The 17,481-nt window shown below is 44.6% G+C and overlaps 1 protein-coding gene and 2 long non-coding RNA genes across 3 annotated transcripts in view; 2 read left to right on the top strand and 1 right to left on the bottom strand.

Moving 5' to 3' along the window:
* HNRNPLL (heterogeneous nuclear ribonucleoprotein L like) overlaps positions 1-7,808 on the bottom strand; it is a 28,838-nt gene extending 21,030 nt beyond the window's left edge. The window contains exon 1 of the mRNA XM_049817902.1: positions 7,481-7,808. Coding sequence (XP_049673859.1) covers positions 7,481-7,681 — 201 coding nt within the window. The 5' untranslated portion in view covers positions 7,682-7,808. The remainder of the gene's footprint in view (positions 1-7,480) is intronic.
* Positions 7,809-8,061: 253 nt separating this feature from the next.
* LOC126046039 (uncharacterized) lies at positions 8,062-12,115 on the top strand. Its single transcript, XR_007508201.1, has 3 exons — positions 8,062-8,175; positions 9,574-9,749; positions 12,056-12,115. It is a non-coding gene; the product is annotated as an uncharacterized LOC126046039 (long non-coding RNA).
* A 2,097-nt stretch (positions 12,116-14,212) lies between these two features.
* On the top strand, positions 14,213-15,840 carry LOC126046038 (uncharacterized). Its single transcript, XR_007508200.1, has 3 exons — positions 14,213-14,312; positions 14,595-14,743; positions 15,650-15,840. It is a non-coding gene; the product is annotated as an uncharacterized LOC126046038 (long non-coding RNA).
* The last annotated feature ends 1,641 nt before the right edge of the window (positions 15,841-17,481 follow it).

A 17,481-nucleotide genomic window follows, 5' to 3' on the forward strand; every position in this document is an offset into this window, starting at 1 on the left:
TGAAACTAGAGAGAGATTCTCATTTGTAGCACAAAGGAGCATTCAGCTCCCGTAATCAACCACAATGATTGCTACTACTGCTACAGACATTCCTCTCTTTCCCAGCTGTTTGAACTACAGATTCAAGGAAAAAACGCATTCCAGATAACTACAAATTGAGTCTTGAGTTTAATTCCTGTGTTCCATACACAGCTCTCCCAAAACAATTATGTATTTTTTCTTTAAATCAAGGATTTGATCATTCTGTTTGAACCAAAGGCCAGCATTTCAGACTTTGTCAGATGTCAGAACAAACTGCTGTGTAATTTTTTACGCTTAGCTTACATTCTATTCGTTTGCAGTATGAAAGAGTTTTAAGTGGGAAGACGTTTCTTTGAATGAGAGCTGTGACAATTGTGGGAAAACACCACTAGTGATATTTGCATAAGATACCACATATCCTGAATTAATCAGCTGAGGCCTACAGCAGTAGTTGTGATCAAAGTAGTCATAAAAGGTTAATACTTTGAACTGCAAACACTTAGGCAATTGCAGAAGGAACAGAATTACACAGAGGTTTTTATTTTCGGCTTATATGTTCTCTATACACACACACACTTTTCAAAGCTGAAAGAAGCAACTAAGGAGACCTTCAAAAGAAAACTACAATAATTACCAGTTTTTCCTGCAAAGTCTATTACTCTAAGGTGTTAAGATAGCAGGCACCTTTACTTCACAGTCTACAGAACAATCAGAAGTTATTAAATCAATTATTCATTGCCCTGCATACTTGTTACTATATGAAGATCCCAGTTAATGCTAGGGGTATGCATTTTCTCTTATTTTGTTTTCTTTAATGCATTTAAGAAATACTACCTACAAATATTTCTATCTAATCAGATGGCAAATACAAGCAATGATTTTCTCACTGAGGCAATGATTCGTTATGAAGAGCTACCTTACTTAATTAGCACCCCCATACATTAAGTCAAGCTTTTCAGAGAGTGGATCATAACAGAACGGTATTTCTCTCCCTCCCCTTCCCACGTCAATCTTCCGTTATAGTTTCAGTTCATGTTTCTTTGTCATGCATATCCCTTTGTATTTTTATTTATTAGCAGTACATTTAAGCTTGCCTACTGAAGATATAAATCTTTATAATTGTACAAACTCTCTCAAAAATTAAGACTTTTATACTTGCATCTTCAAATCCATTATACATGAGTTATACACACATATACAGGTGTCCACACTTCTGCAGCTGGAATTATTCTCAGAACCATCAACAAATACAAATTCTGCTTTCTTTTGTAGTTTAAGCAACACTTGGCTTTCCAAGCCAAATTTCCTTCTCCTGTAACACCACATAGAAAGCATCCTTTAGTAGGGTGTTGTATAGTAGGAGATTTAGCAAGAATCCAAAGTTGTAACACTGCTGCTATTGTAGTAACTTGTGCAGATGCTCAAGAAGCATAGAATAAAATAATAAAATAATAAAAAAAAAAAACCACAAAAGCCAACCAATCACAAAACCCCCACAAAAAAGTGAAATCTCAGTCACTTGCCATGAAATTAAGGACTTATCTACATAGCATTTCAGAAACTAATGTATACAGATAAAACTATTGAGGTTATAAATAGTCAAATCAGAGGGCCTCTACTTTAGTCAAAACAGTTTCTAACGACCAGCAGTAAAAAGCAGCACAAAAACCAAGCCTAAGTCAGTCCTGAGCCAGGAAGCCACAACCTGACATTCATAGCGCATATTGGTGAAAGACACAAACATGTGCCACAGGCATATGTTTGAGTGCAAAAAAGTCTTCACGAAGGGCAGACATACATATTATCATCAAACAAGTTTTGCAGCTACCAAGCTGCAGTATCACACAAATCTAGAACAATCCTTGATTTCCTCTAAAAGGAGAAATAAAAGCACTAGACCACATGAAAAATCAAACATGTCTTTATGTGTAAAGCATCTCCACAGCTAAGATCAGAACATATACAACTCATCCAACTGGTGCCATAATTTCTTCCCAGAGCTGAAAAACATAGGATTTTGACCAAGATCTCACAGTCACTGTATCTTGAAAACTACATGTGCTACAGATGGCACACAGACAAAGGTTACATCAAAGCATCTGCTCACATACAGATGAACCATTAACAGCATTTCTCCACTTACAAAGGAATCTTTCAGTAATTCCAATGCCCAGGATGGCACAAAAGCCCCGTGCAAAACTCCAACACAACACTTGGACACCACCAATGCCAGGAGAATAGATTAGCTAAGATTACTGCTGTACCCATTAATATATATGGCTAAAGGATTTTTGAAAGCTCAATAATAATTTCTTGAAGAATCATTAGCTAGACAGAAAATGCAATTATTAAACAGATGATGGAAAGAGACTTCTCTAAGTGCTCAAGACTAGTAACAAGGACAGAAAGGGTTTCCCTCAAGAAAGAAGCTAGGAACATAAAAATGCTTAACACTGAAACCAAGCTTCCGTGGAGAGCCGAGGCACAAAGGGAAGTGCTGACATAACCAAGAGGATGAAGCACAAACAAGTTACTTTACATAAGACTGCAACAGAAGCAGCTTCAAAGAACAGCTGTAGCATTTTAACATCCATTCTTTGGTGAGCTACATAGTTCTAGACAACATTTTAAATATGTCACTGGTTTCTTACTAAGAAATTACGAATTTCCATTCCAAAAAGGAAGAAAGTCGTCACGGGCTCTAGGATGATGTCTCTCTTGCTCACCAATTCCAGATCAGAGAATTTTTCACCATTTGCACATAAACATGTCCTTCATCCTTTCTCCAGACACTTTCCAGTCAGTATATGCACCTTAGTTTTTATTAGTTTGTACTACCTTTTTTGGACCATCTGCTCCTTTACCATTTCTCTGCTTACCTCCTCCATCTTTTTCTCCTTACTGCAAAAGGATGGCACTTCTCCTTCATACTGTCTCTCTCCTAGGTACCTAAACATACATTTTATTTCTCACCATTCAGATTATCTTATTCATTCTCAACTTTTTCCTCTCACTGCATCCCTCTTAAATGCTCTGAAATTGCTTTGATAAATGTGACAGGACTGGGGGGGAAAGCCCCACAAGGTTGCTATTAGGTACATAAGCACCCAAAACTTCATTAATGCCTAACTATGGACTGACCTGCAAGCAAATGCCTTGCAGGATGTCAAGGGTAGCTAAAATTACCACATTATAAAGGCAAGGTGAAGGTACACAACACATTCCCCAATAATCTCAGCTCTGCCCACCAAGGATGGTCTGATGAGGAAAGACTTTCATAAGCAGATACGCAGCATTTCGTGCACACTCTTCAACTGCTGGTTGTACTACATGACGATGGCATTAAAGCTGTTTGCCCTGTCAGACATCACCCCTGCTGATCACACCTGCGTAAGTTGAACCATTCTGTCTCTTCCCTACAGAGGTACAGGAGACACCTCTCTCCATGCCACCTGGAATTCCTCTAGCTTTGTAGTGACAACAGTTTTTCCAGTACACAGTGAAGACAGTGTCTCAGAAAAACCAAGCAAACAAGACAAAGTTAAGGTTCCATGGCAGCAGAAGAAATATACCAGTTTTGTATATCCTGGACTTTTTTGTTGTTGTTGTTTGGTTGGTTTTGGGGGCTGTGGGGGTGAGACTAGGCAGGAGGAGGGGGTTAAGGTTAATCACACCCCATATTCTGGAAGGCTACCTGGCAATTCAGTTTTGTTTTGGATGTGGAGTTTGGGGTATCATTTCTCTTGTTTACCTCCTCCTAGCACTCTCTACCACTGTGTCCTTTCAATGAATACAACTACTACTGAACGGAATACCTGCACTGTGGCCCCTTCTGCTAACTCTGAATCTGCCCTGAAGTGGTCAGGCACTTGGACTAGATGATTGTTGTAGGTCCCTTCCAACCGAAATACTCTATTCTAGTTTATTTTCCTCTCTGCTCAACACAAACTGAATCTCCCTTTAAAAAAACCACACACAAACAAACACCACCCCAAAACAAAACCCCACATGACACAGAGCATCATCAGGAGATTCAACCTGATGTATTGGAAGAAGAACTAGCGTGAAGGTAATGTTTTGGGGTTTTTTTTTGAAGGAGGAGGACAAAGGAGGGAAGATGATTTACACTTACTCCATAACCGATTTCTAGGATGTACTTCATTTAAGAAATACATATACGAACAAGTCGCTGCAAAATAGGTCAAGATCTGAACTCATTGCCATCTAGCGACTGTTACTGCAACAGCCTGTGAAAGACACGAAGCAACAGAGTTGTGAAGCGAGCTTTCCATTTACGACAAAGCAAGAACACTGCACGCAGGAAGTTACAGCAGAGTAGCTGGTAAGATGTAAGTTCACATCCCTATCTTACCTTGTGGTAGCTTGTTACGTTTGTGTATTTAAACACCGCATCTCACTTCCCCAACTGTAAGAACAGGGACAATAGATCCTCCTTATTTCACAGAAATACTTAAGAATAGGCATGTCAGAGACAGCAAGGCAGGTGGATGCTACAGAAAATACAGGTTGTATAAATACAATGTTAATCAATGAAACTGAAATTTAAAGGAGGGGGAGGGGATGGAGCTGAAAGGCCCTCCAAACACCCTCAAATGCAGCTCTTAATCCACATTCTCCTAGTGTCCTGACACTCTGCAACACTGTGATTCTGACTCCTCTGCCAAGGCTTCACCACCACTCAACACTGCCTCTGTAAAAGTCATTCTTCCCAATGATACTCTCCCCTACAGAATACTTCTGCAAAACCACTTTCTACCCCTCCCCTGGTCAATATTCTGGTCTGTTCCTGGCTCTCCGTGCTCCTCAGCCTTGAGATGAGCCATGAGAAAGAGGATACACCTCCGGACTCTGAGGAGTGTCCATATGAATGGGAAAGAGGAAAAAGAAGAGCAAAATAAATCGTGGTTTTCCCCATCTGGATCTCGCATGCAGACTTCTAGGCACGCACTGGAAAAAATAAACAAAACAAAAAAACCAACCAACCAAAAAAAACCCCAAACTCTTAGAGGTATGAAAAGCTTATTCAACCCAATGAAACAATCCCAGAGGAACAGGAAAATGCCACAATAATAAATATACCTCAGCAGGGAGACCTGACCAACCTGATAGCAGGGTCCTGCCACAAAACAGTTTTTATACAAAAAGAGCATATAATCCATATGACTGTACAGTTCACCAATATTCTAGGAGGCATGTTAGGAAATAAAACAACAGTCAGGCTACCAGACTCCTACCACTCCTTCTATCCCAGTCATCCATTCTCCCCATTTCTCCTTCTAATTCCCCATTCCCTGTAGTTCCTCCTTCTTCATCTTCATTTATTCTTTTACTGCTCTCTTCTGAGCACCCCAGGACACTTAAACACTTCTTCCCACCTCTCAGCCTACCTTTATCTTATATGTCTTTGCCCTGAGCCACATACAACTTTTATAACCTAGGAACATTTTCCTGGAGAGAAACAAGTAAGATGTCACAGAATAAATAAGTTTCCTGCACGATTTTTAATCTATTAGAGAAAAAAACCCTAAAATTCACATCAACTACCTCTAATGAATCGATCCTGGCATTATGCTGTTAAAAGCCCCACATAAAATTAATAACAAAAGCACTCGGTCGTTCATTTTTCATATATCCACTTGATGTTATAGCTTATTCTTAAGAAGTTAGTTTGATCTCTCTTATCAAGACAACTTCTGCCTCTCCCATAGTGGTCCTGTGAATACAGCTTTGCCAATAAATCACCAGAGTCGGTGACCACGAACCTCCTTGAGGCACACTGCAACTGACACAAGCTGACTAAAAATCCTCGTGTTCTTGACTTGCCACACATTTCTTTCAGTTTCTTGACTCACGAGACTGAGCACACGCCATGAAATCCAAAATGTAAAGTTACAGACATATTCTGTGCTCTCATTACCTAAAGGAGCAGGGCAGTGTGTCCTGCACATTAACTGCGATAAATGGAGATACTAAGGTCAACATGAACAAAGCCAGAACCCAGAATGAAGGAAAAAAAAAAAAAAAGAAAACAGTAAGAACTAGCTGATTTCCCCAAATACTGCAGAAAAGAGGAAAGGCAAGAGCAGTATCTTGTTCCTACCTGAAACGCTGCATGATGTCCAGCTCTCCTATGTGACAAAATTTCAAGATAACTTAAGCAAGCATATGGATTTCATTCAGAACTGGCCTTTAAGACAGAGCACGGTGCCAAGCCTCGACTGCAGCTTGACGATGCTCTGTCACAAGAACTACAGAATTAACAAAAAGTTCTCTCCAGATGTGTATCATCTTTGCTGAAACTTATCGGGGGACTTTTGTACTAATTTAGCAGGTACCCTCTCCACCAAGAGGTTTAACTGACAGAGAGATGGTAACAGCAAATGTCTCTCATTAGCCTATCCCAGTGCTAAGCAAGTTCATTTTAAGCAATCATGAACCAGAGGTATTCTGAATTTCAAGGTCTGCCATTAAATCAACGTTTTCTTGATCTGGCTTTTTCGAGTGAGAAACAGAAAGAAAGAGCCATCGAGAAGAAAAATGGTTACAATCAGCCAGACAACTAGTTAGCTAAGAAATCAAACAGCAGACACAAAAGTATCGCCAGCCCAAATTCAGGGGTCCGAGACTATCCCGATACTTAGATACAAATTCATGAAGAATAAAAGGTACGCAGCAAAAAATTTAGCGAATGAGCGTGCTTATGAGCATTGTTCGTGGGGGAGGGAGCAAGCAGGAATATAAACGACTTTAACAAGGAGGCGATCATTTACGATCAGCCTTATCGCCGTATGCTGCCAGACACAAAAGGTAAAACAGAAGGATGAAAGAAATCCTCCGCCTCGCTCTCCTCCCCCGCTCTACGTTTCTATAGTTACACTCAGCAACAGGGCAGGCACAGAACTTGCGGTGGCAATATCCCAAAAGGCAACAACCTGCCCACGGGAGAGAGACACAATCTCAGAGCTGCAAAACCCAAATCACGCCTCTGTAGCAGACTGCGAGCTCGGTCCCTTCCCCCAGGCAACTACGGCCGCAGACAATTAGCCGCGCAAGCTGCGCACGCCTGCGGCGGGGAGGAAGGCGAGAGGGACCGGACCCAGCGCGGCTCCCGCCCCTCCTCCCCGGTGAGGAGAAGCGCGGCCCCACCGGAAGCGCCTCCATGCCCGGGAGAGAGGTCCGGCGGGCTCCCGGCCTCGGGAAGGCCGCGGGGCCGGAGCCGCCGTCCCCGCGGGAAGCCCGCCTCCCGCCGCCCCACGGGGAGCGGGGGGAGCCCCCCCACACCCACCACCACCACCGGGGAAACGGAGGCGGGGACGGACGGACGGACGACGTCGCCAGCCTCGCCCCGCGGGAAGGGGCGGGCGGCTCGCAGGCCCCCTCCCCCGCCGGCACCCTGACGGCAGGCGCCCCCACCCCCGGCGGCCCCCGCGTCCCTCACCCCGCCCGAGAAGCCGCCGCCGCGTGGTGGGGCCGGCTTGTCCCGCCGGCTCTCGCTCTCCTCGGCGCCGCTGTACTCGATCTCGCCTTCCTCGGCAGCGGCGCTGGGCTTCAGCCGCTTGGCCTGGCTCTCGTAGGCGCCGTCCTCCTCCTCCTCCTCCTCCTCCTCCTCGTACCGCTCCCCGGACGACGGCGACGACATGGTCGGGGGAGGGAAGGAGGGAACGGCCCGGTCTGCCGGCGGGGGGAGGCAACGGGAGAGCGGGGACGGAGCCCGGCGGCGGCGAGCCCGAAAGATGCTCTGCGCTCCGCTCCCCCGCACGCGCCCCTCCCCGCGCCGGGAGCGGGTCACGCCTCCCCGCCGGCCAGCGACGGCACCGATTGGCTCCCAGTCGGGGAGGGGGCGAAGACGCCGAGGAGACGGGCCGGCGGGCCTGCCCATCGAGCGCCGCCGGCGCAGCGACTGGGTGGCGAGCGTGTCCGTCACCGCGCTGCTAGGCCGCCTCGGCACCGCCCCCTCCCCTCCCTCGCTCTTTCTCGTCTGAGGGCTCGGGGGGAGGCAGTGGGGGTGTGCGCCCGCGTCGAGGGCTCCGGCGGGCCCGGCCCAGCGCCCCCGGCCTGCGAGCCAGTTCCTCGCCGGCCGCCTTCCCCCCGCAGCCCCCACCGCCTTTGTCTGCTTCCCAGCGCCGCTGGCTGGTAATAGGCGGGTTGGGGGGGTGCGGCGCGCTGAGGCGCGGGCCCCGGCCGGTCCGGCGGCTTGGTCGGCGTGTCCCGTCTCCCAGCCGTGAGCTGCCAAGGTCACGGAGCCCTCAGGGAGCCGTGAGGCCGCTCCACAGCTTGCCGTTAGCCCCGGGCCCGTGAAGAGGAAGCTGGTCCGCTTGTTCTTGTGGGCCGGCGGGGTCCGGTCTTCGTCGAGCGAGAAACAATATAGCGCGCTAAATATGCTTCGGGTTACAAGCTCGGTGAGCTGCCCGGACAGCCGTCCGTGTCCCCCCTAGGCCTCTGTTACTGGCACTGCCATTTCTAACGGTGCCAGTGTGTGCTCATAGCACGGCACTGCGTTGCGTACAGACAGGTCTGCTGGCAAGGCGAACAGCGGGTCTGCTCAGGGAGATGTTGCTGAAGGTGACTCGTGGAGCCCATGCCTGTCTGCGTAGAATCGTAGAACCATCTAACAGCCCAGGCTGGAAGGGAGCTGGAAAGATCATCTGGTCCAACCTTTCATGGGAGGGAGCCTAGAGAGGATTAACCAGCGCCCTGCCCAGTGGCATCTGGGAAGCCTCCTGTGATGGGGACTCTACCGTGTCCCTGGGTTCCAGTGATTGGCTGTTCTCACTGTAAAAAAAATTAACATTGCTACTTGTCGCCACTCTTTAAGTACTGGAATACTGTGATGAGGGCACCCACCCCAAGCCTTCTGTCCTGCAGGGAGATAAGACCTAACTCCTTCAGTCTTTCCTCATAGGGCAGGTTGCCCTGCCCTTCGATCATCTTCATGGCCGCCTTTTGACCCTCTCCAGCCTGTCCAGGTTTTTCTTGAAATGTGAGAACCAGAATTGGACACAGTATTCCAGGTGCAGTCTGACAAGCACTGAAGAATAGAGTGGGATGATCACGTCTCTATCCCTGCTAGTAATACCCCTGTAGATGCAGCCCAGGATCTGCTGCAGTACAGCACGCTGTTGATTGATGTTCAGCTGCTTGTCCACCAGGACCCCCAGGTCCCTTTCAGCAAGGCTGCTCCCCAGCCACACAGCCTGGACTGGGCTCTTTGTTTATGCTGTCCCACATGCAGGACTTTGCACTTGTCCTTTTTAAACTTTATACTGTCCTTCCTAGCCCACTCTTCCAGCCTGTCCAGGTGTCTCCATATGATGGTTCTCCCTTCTCATGTGTCCACCTCACCACCCAGTTTAGTGTTATCAGCAAACTTGGTGAAGGTACTTTCAATTCCATCATCCATTTGGGAAGATGAACAGCTTGGGGCCCAGTGTCAATCCTTTAGGGATCCTACTTGTGACAGGCTGCCTGAGTAAAAAAGATTGACCACCCTCAGAGTGCAGACTGTTGGCCAATTTTCTACCCATCTTGCAGACCACCTACCCAATCTGTATCTTGCCAGTTTGTCCAGGAGAAGGCTTTCTCATGGATGGAAGCACAGAAAGAAGGCTTTCAATGTTACAAGTGACTTACAGGACTTCATAGCTGAATTAGTTTCTGCTGCTGCAGCTGCCAAACCCAGGTGGATGTGGAGTGGAACCCTGCTGAAAGTAGGTCAATGGAGAATGGGTATAGGATCGTGTGAGTAATTGCTTTTTCAGTTGAGCAGCCAAATAAGAGGGAGGGAAGTAATTCAGAAGACAACCAAAATAAGTGTTACTCTTTTCTTCTTGTTTTGGTGAGGGAGGGAAAAAACCCCAAAACCCCACACTTGTATCAAACAAAACATGGTGTTCAACCTGAAATGGTAGTTGTAAGCTAGAAAAGAAAGCAAATGGTTTGCTGTTTAAACATTTTCTGTTATCCTGAAACCCAGTGGTAAAGGCACTCCTCCAAGTAGTGGGAGGAGGTTCAGTTTCCCATTCTGCCTGACATGATTTGAATCTGCATCTCTCAGGTAGCTCATCTAATCATCTTATCTACAAGCACATACATTTGATTTAACTTCACTTGCTGTGTTTCTCACCATCTTGTTTTCTCTTTGGTCTTTGATTCTTAATTTATGTTTTTCTTTCAGTATTTCTTTTATCTATTTCTCATTTTTAACAAAAATTCATTACAACTTTGACAGCATACAGTCCACAAGGCTGAAGCTGCACATACGTCTGTTGTAGTTTCAAGTAGTCAATGAGGAACATGCCATCTGTGAATATTAAACCTAATTTTCTTGGCACTTATTTCTAAATGCACTACTGATATTACTGCTATGGACATAAATGCTTACTTGCCAGATGAAGTTTCTAGTAAATTAGTTTTATGTGCTAGAGCTCTGGGATTTTAGCAGACATTTACACCATACCGTTGCAAAAAATAACAGCCTGAGAAATCACAGAACATACCAGAGTTATAGTCACAAAATGGCACTGAAATGCTGCAATAATTAGATTTTCTGCAATAATTAAATTTTGTTTCCCCCCATGTATTTAAAATTACTATTCTGAAAATGAGGAAATTACTCACTGTTTAACCAAATTCTTATTTACTGAGTGTTCCAAGAAACAGAAAAGTTTCAGCATGCTTCTGTGCAGCATATGGACTCCAATGTCACTTAGTAGCAGACCCTGCTTTGCTGACTTAATGCAGTACTTAATTACTCCACAGTGGAGATGTTAAGATATTTTTCATATTTAAGTTGTGACATTGAGGCTTCCACAGTAAGCTACTGTGAGCAGCCTTGGAGCACTCGTTCTTTCTGTCTGTGCTTCATGCATACAAAAGGAGGGAGGGAATATGGAAATACATCACAGTTATGTAAGTTTGAAACTGAGCTGCTGAATCTGACTCAGCAGAAGGATTTCACCGTTATGTTGCTTGTCAGAGCTGCTTCTTTTGTATAAAAGAGAGAGAGAGAGATGAAAGGTGCTAATGCTGCCTGAAATAGTTCTTTTCATACAATTTTTATTACCTGGAGCTGATAAACAGAAGTCATGGTTTCAGTCCACTACCCTCCAATAAGAAAAGCAATTAGTGTTATTTGCTTACCACCATGCAGTCAAGTACAACCACATAATTACATAAAGAGCAGAACAATGACATGAAGAAAAATCCGTAAACCCGGTAGAAATTTAAACCACTTAATTATGCACATAGTTTGGAAGTACATGTTGTTAACAGTACAATTTTCTGTCCTCTTCCTTTCCTGCCTTGTGTTTCTTACATCCTTTAGTGTAATTTATATTACATTCAGCTATTATCTCATTGTAGCAAGAAATGTTTCTTACCATGCTAACACATTACATTTCCAGTGCTAAGATCAGTGTATTTTAGATACCAGGGAATGCAAGTAACAGCTAGAATAAAAATGGGAAAAGGTTTTAGTTCACTTGGCTGTAAGGGAAAAACAATTAGCATGAGTTGATCCAGTAATGACATTCATAGTGGGATGTTAACAAGAAGGTGATACCTAAAAGTGGTCTGGATATGACTTTCAAATGTGAGGCGAAACTAGTCCTTTAGCCATCACACATTACTGTGCGGAGTGTGTTAGGGGCGATATTACACCAAGACCTGATCTACCCTTTTCGGCTGAGTCAGCAAGAGGTGACATTAAAATGGGTCAGACCAAAGGTACCAAAGCATCCTATACTGGAGAGCTGCCAGCCGTGGGCTCATATAGCAACATGTGAAAATCAGAATGCATGGGGTGAGTGTTCCCAAGTATACTTTCCAGTTTCTAGCCGTCAGCAGTTTAAGGATCTTCTGAGTCAGAAGCTGCTTCCATACCTTTCTGTTTAATAGCCTTAAGCTGGCTCTTGCTTAGTCTTTTTTTTTTTTCTTCCCCTATTTATACTTTTTGCCTCCATAAAGGTTCTCCTATAGTGATCAGTTCTCTGATCTCATTATGTCTCACCCCCAGGTTGCGTGTCTTCACATGCACGTTTGATGGAAACCAATGCCAGGGACCTTCCCGGAACTTGAGGAGAATCATAAGTAGACATGCAGCTTGTGGGGAAAATGTCAGCACATTTCTCAACACATCGACATGAGGGCTGTTAGCCACAGTTCTCCCCCTCTGGCATGTTGCGTCTGCTGCTGACACAACCTGTTGCAGCTGAGGGCACGCAGCTGCAGAAGCCTCAGTCAAGAACTGAAACCAAGAAAGTGCCCTTTTGAAGGAAAAGTAATTGCACCACAGGGCTAGATTAGTATAAATGGAGAGCTCTGCACAGCTTCTCTCTCACAGTATGATGCAGAAGACATGCCACAGGGGGATGCTGGCAGGATAGGGTGGGAGGAGCATGACACCCTGAGCCCTACCAGTAAAGGTGCCTCGGTGGCCCATGTAAGCGTACGTTGGTGGCAAGGGAGGCTCTGCTGCTGCAGGGTTTCATTCTGCAGTTCTTGCTCAGCCAAAACTCAGCTGTTCTGACCAAGGATGGGGTCTTGACTTGGCGGGGGGGCGACAACTCTTGGGAAGTTTTGCATTGCTGGAGTTTGCACGTTCAAGGCTTAAGGCCTCCCTTCCAATAGCACAGCGTGGCTTTCCCACATTAATCATTTTGACTCATGGCCTTTCACCAAAACCTCAGGAGCCCACTGACAATCATTGGAATCACGAAGTTATGTGTAGCACATAGCGTCAGGTTGAATGTGAAGTCTGGCATGTAGCACTGTGAAGGAAGGTTACACTGGTGTTTGTTACCTACAGCTGAGGTATGGGTGTGCAGGGGTTTTGTTCCTTTTTTGAATTTAGTCTCAACAGCTGAAGAAATGAGTGCTTTGACCACCCTCCTGCTGGAAGTTACCACTACCTCAGCTGCAGAGGGATGATGGAAACACCAACATACCTGGACAAACTAAAATGGAAAATTTTTCTCAGTTCTTATTTTTTTAATTTTGATTTGGATGTATCCATGCTCTCCTCTAGGCTGGACAGCACTGACAGCTCCTTGCTACTTGCCACTCTTTTCAATCCACCAGCAGTTTATAGACCCCTACATTTGGATACTCATTACAAGACTTCTGAAGCCAAAAAACAGAAGTACTGAGCATGCAATACACTAGTTACTGTCAAGAGAATCTATGACTGCTCAGCGTGTTTGACACTGGCTTGAATACCTAAACTGGTGTGCACTTGGGTCAATAAAGAGCTGTAGTAGAGGTCAGATCCACTGACCAGTAAGGACTTAAAATCATAGCCTTACACAGCAGAATTACCAAGCCTTGCACTATTACCAGCACTTTCAAAAGGTTCACAAATATTTTGGTATTTATTGTTTATTAAAGCATCAGACTCCAAGTAACTCCAAGTTTAATTCTCTAAATAAACTTAGAGAAGTTTACCTCTGTCTAGTCAGTACTTCTGAAAAAATATTTTAATTCCTTTGATTGTAACTGAAAAACATGATCCAGAAAATCTCAGGGTTTTTTTTGGATGTCCTGACACATTTTCAAGAGTTTGAGTTTATTACCACTGCTCTTCTGTATATACAGAGTCAGTGCGCACACACATGTACGCATGCACACACACACAGAGTTTAAAGCAATGACGCTGTTTTATTTCTCAGACCAATCTAATACTAGGCAAGTCACTTAAACCAGTTGCTTATAATCAGTCACTGGTTTTTCCTCATTTTCTTACACCTGAGCTGGCAATCTCAGAATTAATTTTCAGCACTGACTGCAAAATAAAATTGCATTATCTGTGGAATCAGGCCTTAAGCATTTCAAGTGGTCTGTTGAAAAGTATTAAGAATACATCTGGCCAAAAGCTGTCTGCATATCAGTCCTCTACCTCTGCAGCAGACTGCAGCACCTGCTCACCTCACACAGCAGTGACGCACTTCCCTATGGTAGTGAAAAATAGAAGAAAACAAGTCATTCTTTTACCAGCGGAAGAGCTGAGGAGCCTGCTCTGGGCACGGTCTGCGCTCCCTGTGTGAGTGGGAGGAAAGCAAAGACTGAGCACTTGCTTGCCACCTGGCCACAGCCTGTCCAGTTCACTAAGTGAGTCTCTGTTAAAATGATAAAAAGGCAACCTGACAGGTCATCCTGTGGTATTTTTCAGACCTGAGCACAGCAGAGGTACACCAGCAGACCAGAGACACTACACTTGTTTGCACTAGTGCAGCCATAGCAGAGATGAAAGTCACAGTATCACAGCTCTCACGCAGGTATGTGGGCCCTGGGGAAGTGGTGGTGGTGGTGTTTGGTTTTTTACCTTTATCATTTGTTTGGTTACCAGCATTCTTTCTTGGATAAACAGTGTAACATCTGTCTAGTCAGTACTTCCTCTCTCTGGTTCAGATCACCTTTCTCTGCATAAATACTAGACACCCTTTGTTCTTCAGGACACTGTAATGGCACTTTCACCTCCCCATCCAGGGCTGGTTTTGTTTCTTCTGGGCTGTAGCATAAAGTAACTGCAGTTCTGAAATTTCTTCTTTTGCTCACAGGTTGCTGATCTGTCACCAAGTCCCAAAGAGGTGGACGACTCCAGTGCTGTATAGATGTGCCACACAGAGGTGCTTTGTTTGCATCTCAAAGCAGCCATTCCACACGCCCTCTTGGTAGCAGGACCAACTTATCTCTCCAGGGCTCTGGCGTAAGTGAAATGAGCAGCAGAGCCATGGCTGCCTTGCTGTCCTAGAAGACTACCTTTGCCCATGCCTAAAGTCAGTTCTGCAGCTGCTATGCACATCCCTAGTCCCATTAGATCAAGGACTTTGCAGTATGCCTGCAGTTCGCTTGTGTGCACATTCGCTGCGCCCTGTGCATAGCAAACTGCTCTGAAAGAAACCCAGGCAGCTTCCTTGTCCTACCTGGCTCAGGAAATGGGGTCACAGAATCGTGAGGGGTGAGCAAGACATTGGGGTGTTCTAGTGTGTGGAGAGAAAAGAAATGCCCCCGTAAGAGGCCCTTGTTACCTGTCGGTGTAATACTTAGGGCTGCTCACACAACATAATCCTGGGGCAGCTTCTCCTACTGAGGAGGCAGACAGCTTTCCCATCCCATGGACACAAATCATGCCCTTAGCCAGCTTTGAGTCTTGCTTACAACCTGAACTGCCATCTGTGGGCATAGTTATCCAGACACCAGGACTGTCCTCCCTCTCTTAAAATACCTGCTCCATTTTAAAGACAGAGATTTTGGAAGCGTTTTTTGTTTCTGAGCATTGTATACCCCAAGGAGGAATGGGTCACAATTCTGGATTTATATTAGGCAACAGTTCCTAAAAATGAGCAGTGATCAATTTGCGAATCAGGGGTTGTTTCCCAGAATCACCGTTTGGTAAGCACCTGTGAAGAAGAGCTACCAGAAAGGATATGCATTTCTAAAATAGACATTTAATTGATGTTCTGTGGTTTGTGTCTTGCTCTTTGATGGGGAAAACTTAACTGGAGCATGAGGCTCAGTGTCTAAGTGAAAGAATGTCTGAGAGCCAGGTGCTTTCCTACAGGTTATTGTATTTTATTTCTAATCTTGATCTCCTTTGTCTCTTTCCATCCAGGATGGAGCAGCGCCACTGGACTACTTTGCTTGCTGTGGCAGGAATGCAGCTTGGTGATGGGTTTTGAACTGACTGGTAAGCAAGAATGTCTACAGGGTGAGACTGGGTGCAGTGCAGAGGTTTCCCCACCCTCGTGCTGTCTGGAGATGCTACCTTTCCAGAGCACAAACCAACGTCTTACAGATATCTTTGCTTGGGCTGCCAGAATGGTTTAATGTACATTGTACAGCACAAATACTTTGTAAGCTCAAAGCAGTTCTGCTTAATAATGTTCTTGTGCTGTATGTGGTACATGAGGATTAGCTTTATTGATTATCATTAAAATGTTGTCTCCACTTATTTTTGCCCATTACAAAGAATGTTCTGCTGGCTAAAGCCAAATAAAACGTTTTGTACCATTTCACCTAGTTAGCTGCAATAGGCTTGACATAAATCCTTTGTGATTTCCCTATAGCATAACTTTTGCCACCTTCCCAGACTCCCCAAGCAGGGCACTAGCACAAGGATTTTGACTGCAACAAAGGAGGTGAGTTGCCAAGTATTGCTTCAATTGCTTTCACAGGGAGGAAAAAGGAAAAAAAAAAGCAAACCCCACTTTCACTTTGCCCTAACTGACAGCATCTAAACCTGTTTCAATTAAATGCTGCTGGCATCCAAAGACGACAACACTGTGGTGGGAGTAGAGGAATCAGGCTCGGTGAATTCATGGTAGGTATCTATATGCAGTCAGTTTTCTCATATGCAATTGCAATACAATTCACCACCTGAGCTACTCCACAACTACTACTCCTTTGGCTGGCACACTCTCCCTGCCTGAGGAAATGCTGTTTATACAAATAAGATCTGTGAAGCATCATTGCTGACTCTTTTAAGAGCTCCAGTGACTTGGCTAGGAAGTTGCACTTGATGAAGCATGTCCTTAGGGTGTCCTTGATATACTTTCTTGGGTGACACGCTTCATCTTTTCACACTCCACTTCATAGGAGCATTCATGCATTGTCCAGCTGAGCCACACATTTAGGCAGGCTACCTACCATACATTGATGTAAGATAAGTAATTTTAATTATATGTGTGAGCAAACTTTCAAGATATTTTTTTTTCATCTTATGATGTCTGTGCTGAAGAAGAGTTGCTGCTGAGAAGAAATCATATATATGCCAGGAAGAATACATATCTAGCACAAACCGGTTCTCCAGTAGAGGAAGTTTTTTGCAGCCTCCCCTGAGTTTTTAACATAGCTGCAGCTTTTGCTTTTAATATAACATGGCTTCCTAAAATGCATGTTCTGAGTCATTAGCAGCTCATTACAAATGTCAAATATCAAGTAATTAATAAGAAAATTTACTCCCAAATTAACCCAAAGAAAAATCTAGTGGTCCAGAAACAGTCTCATTAATCATTCTTTAGACCAGTACTGCCCATCCTAGAAATCAAAAGTCATGAAATAGCCCTGTCCTGCTTCCCTGCAAACCATGGCTTAAAAATCAGAAGTAATTTTTTTGTGGTTAAAACAGTCTGAATTATTTTGTCCACCTTGTGGTAACTTGAGACTGTATCTCATCCTTTGATCATGTTTTTAATTACAATTTTAAGTTCCCATGATGGCTGCAGAATTCCTGTTTAAGAAAGCCAAGATTCTCCCACACCTGACTCTGTTTTGGGTAAAGAAACAAATTTTGTTACTCTGCTAAAGCTTCAGGTGTTAGCCACAGTGAATACAGGTGATATGTTTCAAAGACAGCTGATAATCTATAGAATCAGATAATATATTGGATTGATTGTGAAGTTTTATCTTTGGATGCCCTTTTGATTTATTTTTTTGTTTCTTAAA

This window comes from Accipiter gentilis, chromosome 15 (genome assembly GCF_929443795.1).
Source record: "Accipiter gentilis chromosome 15, bAccGen1.1, whole genome shotgun sequence".
In the NCBI taxonomy this organism is placed as follows: domain Eukaryota; kingdom Metazoa; phylum Chordata; class Aves; order Accipitriformes; family Accipitridae; genus Astur; species Astur gentilis.